The following is a 7,321-nucleotide window of genomic DNA, read 5'->3' on the forward strand; positions in this document are numbered from 1 at the left end:
AATTCTTTTTAAGATTTTTGTAATTTAAGATTTCAATTGTAGATATTTTAGTCAAGAAGTCTTACAGAATTAGATTTTGGATTGATACCATGGGCTAAGAATCTTTCAAAAGCAATAGTTGTTGTTGAGTCACTGATCGAACTTGGTGAAAATAAGACGACCATGTATATATTTCACTGAATTCAAATCTTTTTGAACCATTCAGTATAGCTTACTTGAACTTGTATTTCATTTTAACCACCGAGTTAAAACAGTAAACAAAAGCTACAGACAGATCCTTTAATAGTAATACTTCTCTGCAAGCATGCTCCAAATTTTCATCCTAAACAGTAATCAAACTATTTAAATGCTAAAAAAAAGAGAGATAGCAAATTTATTATTGGAAAGTTCCGGCGCTGTTAACAATCTTTTTCGATATGAATGTCGGCATTCAACAAGGTCAAGTATTTACATGAAACCAATTATCAGGCATGAAAGGTTGGAGATCCAAAGCAGTCAATCTCAGGTACTTCCATTGCAACGATGGATGCCATTACCATGAGTGTCTTTCTGCTTAGCGCTTAGATTATTCAAGCCCCATATCCGGATCGTACGATCGTCGCTGGCTGATGCCAACATGTGAGGGTTTGCTGGATTCCAGCTGACACAATTAACAGCTCCAGAATGACCTGGTAATGCTTCTATAAGCTCTCCGGTGCCCCTATGCCAAATATAGACCTAAACATACACCAAAAGAAAATCAAATTTCCCTCCATATTCAGAAATACAGAGATTTAGCAAATTTATTATCAGACTACCTTTCCACGTGAATCATAGGCTAACTTACTGCTTCAGAATGGCATAGTACAAATTTAATGTCCTTACCAGTGAGTCCTCGCTACCGCTGGCAATATAAGCTTCCTCAAGTCCACCAAAACAAGACCGAATGATGAAACGGGTGCGTTTATGACCTCTATATTTAGAAACGAGCTTCGGATCACCTTCTATACTCCATAGATGAATTTCTTGGTTCAAAAGATTAACAAGTAAGAATCTATTGTCTCTTGATAATGAGAATGAAGTTATTGTTTCATCCTCCTCAATAAATCTCTCAACTTTTGCTTCCCTGTCAAGTAATAATATTTCTGTTTCCCTACATATACTTATAATCTGCTTTCCATCACTTGTTATTTCCAAATCGGAAATTTTTAGAGTGCGTTGCCCTTTCCAGCATTCTAGCTCTTTCCCATCCAATTCCCACATGCTGATACTCTTATCATTAACTCCAGAAAATATCCATTTGCCATCAGGAGACCATCCACATGAAACCATGCCAAGACCAGCTTTTTTGTAAACATGGAGGCACTCACCAGAAGAGACGTCCCACCGCCTTACAACCTCCTCTACACCACAAGTGAGAAGCTGGTGGTCATTAGGACTCCATGAAACAGAAGAGATAGGCTTCTGGTGACCAGAGAGTTTATGTTTTAAAGATACTCCATTAGCATCAACCTATAAGTAAAAATATTAGAATGCGAAAATCGACTGTTTGCTGGGTTTCTAGTGAAACATAGTTGATTCACAGTGGTCTAAGAATGCTTACTCCTTAGTACAACCAATAAATGCTTGAAAATTTAGATTCCAGATCATTTGATTTTCTAAATTTCACCAGCATCCTAGGGTTTTGTTTGCTAAGGCTCGATGTGATTGCTAGTTTTGTTATTTGTTATTCTTTTCACCTTCATAAACTTGATAACAAGACAAACAATAACGAGAAAAATGCAAAATCACATTTTGATTAAAATGAACAAATGGCTAAATTAATCCACACAGTCGGACATAATTTGTCCATGAAACTGATGCAGTTTGTAGTGAACTGTAAAAGTTTTAATATTTCCAGAACACTAATCTACTACCATTTTCATTTCTTGGGAAACAAAACTCAAGTAGCAGAAATAACAATTAAGAATAATCTATGTTTAATCAACGCCCACCACTTCTCTTTTTATCATTTCTTTCCTAAGAATAAATACAAGTGAATCACAAGGTATCAAAGGAAGATGCTAAAGATTAAGCATTGGCCATAAGCATCTAAAAAGATACCATAAATTGCTAGATTTTATGAAAGTCCATAAGAAGGAATTTGAAAAATAAAAACTGTAAGCTATAGGATAAGTTTATCATCCTAAGCAAAACCAGCATTATGTGTTATATACATGCTCTGAGTGAATAGCAATACCTCCCAAATGATTGTTGAGCAATCATTTGATGATGAAGCCAAGTACTTCCCATTATGTGAAAATTGCAAGGACCATATTTCATCAGTGTGAGCCTGTAGTATCTGTTGCATGAAAAATGTAAAGAACTTAAAAAAATTTTGCAAAAATAATTTAAGAAAAGAAAAATGGTAGTCATAAGTTGATAAATTTCAGAGGAGGAATAGGCAAATAGAAGATAGATCAAGAATCAGAATGTATTCCACCCAGAAGACACTAAAACATATCACATGGAAGCACATGTAAACAAATTATCCAATATTTTTCATGGAGAAGGCAAGTTCACTAAAATGGTATAAACATGACACGTGAGTAAACAAATTTGGGTGTTGTATAATTGACTTAGTGCTATAATCATGTCAATCTGTTTATACCAGGAAAATATTTGTATTGTGCAAGCCGATCCACCTGACTGGTTATCAACTGTATCGATAGTATTCCTAGTTACTCAAAAGACCTAAAATGTTTAATTCCTTTATTAACTTATTAATATTTAAAATTCATAACTAAAATTATTATCCATGTTTGAATATGCTAATCATGTCTAAACAAATTGATCATATTTAAATGTAATACAAGTGTCAAATTACATAAACAGTGTAATGAACACATCGTATTCATGTCAAAAGCCTTAACCTGATTAACTGATCTTGAAATGTCAACATCAGCTAATTTTCCCAGAGAACTAGATAAATACAAATTACTTATTATACTATTATCTTGACACTTCGACTAAAACTAGATAAATACAAATTGCCAGTGCCAATTTTCCCAGAGAACTATGAACCTAAGAAGCAAATATTAATTTGCCAAAATTCCTTATCAAAATAATAATAATAATAATAATATTTTGCAAATCATACTTCTAAAGTTATCAGGAAAATCCAACAAATGTGGCATTAACTTTCATTTTAGTTCCATTTGACATGTTCAACAACAATTTGTGTCAAAACCTCAAAAACCTAACTTAGGTAATAAACTATTGTTAAATCATTTCTCCATGCAGACACATATGCACTAATAATAGTTAGAAAGTTGCACATTGCTGGTCCCTTATGCTTGAAGTCTAACCACTAAAAGGTATTCAACAAGAAAATAAGTGAAGAACTAAAAAGATAAGCCTAAAATACTGAAGCTTTGATTCATTTACAATTTGGGAAGACAATGCAGAAACAAAAGATAAGAACTTACCTATCAGTGTAAACCTAAACCCAACATACCTTATCTTCTAGCTGCTTAAGCAATGGGAAAGTAAAGATAGATGTATTATCTTCTAGCTTTTCCAAACAACTCTCAAGCACCATGATTAGGAACCATCCACACAAGATTCTTCCACCAATGAATGAGATATCAAAGAGCTCACTATCTAGTCAATTACTGACATCATATCTTTTCTTATAGTCCATAAACTCAACTATTTCATCTATGTTAGATCATTCCTGGCATGTCATATGTATTAAAGGTGAAAGCATCGTAAAACACATAAACCGTCATCTCCAATGACTCAAAATTGATTTTTCCATTACAATTTTCAGGTCTTAGAAACCCTGCAGCAGATTATTTAGTGCAGGGTAATAAGTATATGGTTAATGAAAGCCTCAAGGATTGCACCTAATAAAGAAATTGTCTATCTAATAAGAAGTATTCAAACATTAATGCCAGTGAGAGTACAAGCACTAGAACTTAAAACCTACTTTATAACCAAACCTATTATATCAATTCTATCAATAGCACGTGAACCAAATTGCCTGCTTATATATTGTAACAAGGATAATTATTTGGTACACTAGAAGTGTAAATTTTTAACTCTGCAAGAAGGATTAAAACAGTGTCCTTAAATTATATTTAATAAATAAAAAGTGAAAAGAGAACACTTGACAATGTTTTAACCCCGCTGGAGGAGTTAAAAATTTACACTGCCATACCAAATATTAATCCATTGTAATAAATATCCATAATGATAAAGCACAATCTAAAACAGATATCTAATTTCCACAATACCAAGACACAAAATATTACACCAATAAGAAACGTACAAGAGCACCTAATAAGTTTTTCATCTTAAAGAAACGCATGAAAGATAAGAGACAGATTGCAAAACTACAAAAACTTGATTACCAGAATAGAATCTAACCTGCAATGCATAAGAAGGAATTTGATCTCTAGCACACTGATGGTCAGCATACAGAGACATTTCCTTATACAAAGAGTTGTGGAACATGCAAGCATCTCTTTGCAAGACAAGGGCCTGTTCAACTAAATGCTCTAACCTTCGTTCAGGAACTATATCTGTTGGAGGAAGCAGCTTCTGTAATTTTTCCAATAACTTAGTCCGGGATCTTGCTCTCGAAGTATCTTGTTTTGGAGACCGAATAGAAAAACAGCGAGAGGGTGACACAATGAACAAAGAAAGCTCACGAACTCTACTATCATTGATACAAAGAGGTGATATCTCAGTTCTCAGCGTCTTCAGAGCATCCATGACTTTTTCTTCATCCAAAAATTCAAAAAACTTCTGTTCCAATATCAGAAAACATGCTGATTTTAAGGTCATTTCATCTGTCAGACCAATATTGTTCAATGTGACAACACTTCCATCCCAATCTCCTTCGAGAATTTGCTTCATAAATACATTAACAAGAGAAGAATGCAACGCTATCCCTGATTCTTCCTCTAGATGAGCACCACTCTTTATATAACCAAGTGAGTACAATGCTTTCGCTATTATTCGTACAAATTCTACTTTCTTTATAATTCCTTTTGAGCCAACGACTTCTTCGCCCCCTTCAGACTGCAGGGGCTGAGCCATCAAGTTTCTTGAAGACCCAACTATAGGCTCTTTAAGAGTTGAACCGTTTGAAAGATGTCTCAATTCTTCAGAGGATAGTTTCATGCGTTTTGAGGCTGGTTCATTGTCCCCTACACCTCCCATGAAATGTGCACCTCAGCCCATATATGATTGAAGTGAAAGGAGAATAACAAAAGGTATAAAAAGGAAAGTCTCTGATGAATCACAAGAAATAAACCCCTGCATAAAATTGTCAAAAAGAAGTTGTAGGTTTCTAAATTTTAGCATAACAGAGTGATAAACTCACAGAGAAAACTCGTCATTATCACTGTCGAAAAAATAACATGATTAAGTCATAAAGAAGACATGCAATTATAAGAAGGCTACATGTTATTTCCTAAAAGTAATCAGTTCGATTATCCTTCAAAAATATGAAAATGCAAACCTTTTTATACTTATCCTTCATAAAAGAGCTTAGGAAGTAAAGAGAGCAACATGTCATGTAAGACAAGAGTTAGATTTATTTTTAAGGGAACTTCATATACTAATAAATAGCAGATATATGTTGTCTGTCCAAAAGAATAAACAGAAAACCATTTTTAAGAAACAAATTCAGGGAACTTCCACCTGTAAAGATAAATTATGTATCTGGCTGAACCTTTAAGGATTAAAATAAATTTTTAGCTCAATATGACTGAAGATCCTATAAATAAGATAGAAAACTAGTACATCGCTCTTGCTAGGAATAAGAATTCAACCTCGTGGACTTTGTTCCCAATACAGAAAACAAAGTGCACATTTGGTTAATTTGATACAAACTACAGATTCAATAAATAAAAATAAAGTGGATATGGCATTTTAACCTCAGTTAGTTTTAGATCATAAAGTGAAACACAGGGGGCATACAGTTTCAATGTCATTATTCTTACCATACTGTTCTTCTTCAGAAGGACAACTCTTCTGAATCATCATATTATTGAGCATTGACAATATATGCTATTAGACATTATCCGATTTTAAATTCAGTGGTATTTAACATTTTCTTAGAATCTTCATGATCAAATGTTTTTAATATTTAAGATACTAGACTGTATATATGTTCTTAGAATCTCCATGAAGGCGTTGAATTGCATGTCTGCAACTTGTACCAAAGTCGAACTTGGGAAATCCAATCATTACACGGACAATCAACGGAACGGAATTATCATTGCATTAAAAGTACGATGACCATTTCAAAAATATAAGACGGACAGATATTTACCAACATTAACATGTAGAAATGAACAAAGAAAAAGAGTTGAGTTCCAAAATAGAATACATGAAAGGATTTCAAGCAGGAATGAAGGAAACCCCACATCTGAAATTAAGTCAATAATGTAGAGTCTCTACTCTACAATACCGAGAAGCTAAAATTAGTACATCCGGATACAGTAAAGAAAAAGACAAAGCTACTAGAAAATAAGCTCTAAGGCAGAACTTACCCAAAACCAGTAGCAGATCAGATTGCAATTAAAATCAGGGTAAACCGGCAGTAAAAAGGAAAATAAGGAATACCCAGAAAAGGACTATGAACCAAGCAGCCGATTCAGATCAAGAAAAACCAGACGATAATCCAATAATTAGAAGAAAAAAAAAGAAATGAATAAAGGTGAAGAATGCATAAGACCAAGATTAAATAAAAAAAAAAGATTACCCTTTTCTCTTATATTGTCGGCAGAAACTTGATAGTAACAGATGAAATGAAGAGGCAAAGAAAAAGGGTATAAGGATTAACAAAAATCAAATGTGAAAGTGAAAAAGGGGTAATGCAGATCAAAGGGAAAGGAAAGGAAAGGGTCCTGATAAGTTTGCAAATGGGGTAGAACAATAAAAGAAGAGACTTTGGGAGTATTTTAAAAGAAAAAAACAAATAATTCCTTTGCGTAGAGGAAACCAACTCAAAAGAGGATTATAATTCCCTTTGCCTACAGTGAATCGAGGGATTAATTAAGCATTAACTATATAAATGATAATTTATATTTGTGTTTTATTTACTCTTAGATTTCAAAAAATATAAGATATTGTTACTTTTATTTTTTATTTAATTAAAATAAAATCATTTTCGTTTTTATTTAACTAAAATGTGGTCACCCGAGTTATTTGTCGTTAATAGGAGTTAAGTATTTTTGATATAATCACATATTTAGTCCCTATTATTACATATTCTCTCAATTTCGTCATACTATTAATAAATTTAAATAAATTTCATCCTCCAATCGAACGATACCACATGTCATGC

The 7,321-nt window shown here is 33.2% G+C and overlaps 1 protein-coding gene across 2 annotated transcripts; it reads right to left on the reverse strand.

Annotated features, from left to right (window-relative positions):
• Positions 1-350: 350 nt before the first annotated feature.
• Positions 351-6,992, reverse strand: LOC120118601 (WD repeat-containing protein 26 homolog). Of its 2 annotated transcripts, none has more exons than XM_039138622.1 (5): positions 6,737-6,992; positions 4,390-5,283; positions 2,219-2,320; positions 865-1,491; positions 351-717 (listed from the first exon to the last, which is right to left on the reverse strand). In XM_039138622.1, exons 2-5 carry the CDS (start codon positions 5,185-5,187, stop codon positions 502-504), a joined length of 1,743 nt encoding a protein of 580 aa, XP_038994553.1. In that variant the 5' UTR covers positions 5,188-5,283; positions 6,737-6,992; the 3' UTR covers positions 351-501. The 2 variants fall into 2 exon arrangements, with proteins under 2 accessions (XP_038994553.1, XP_038994554.1); XM_039138623.1 differs by lacking the exon at positions 6,737-6,992 and adding an exon at positions 6,598-6,621.
• Positions 6,993-7,321: the final 329 nt, after the last annotated feature.

Source organism: Hibiscus syriacus, unplaced genomic scaffold (genome assembly GCF_006381635.1).
Source record: "Hibiscus syriacus cultivar Baekdansim isolate YM2019G1 unplaced genomic scaffold, ASM638163v2 tig00110328_pilon, whole genome shotgun sequence".
NCBI lineage: Eukaryota > Viridiplantae > Streptophyta > Magnoliopsida > Malvales > Malvaceae > Hibiscus > Hibiscus syriacus.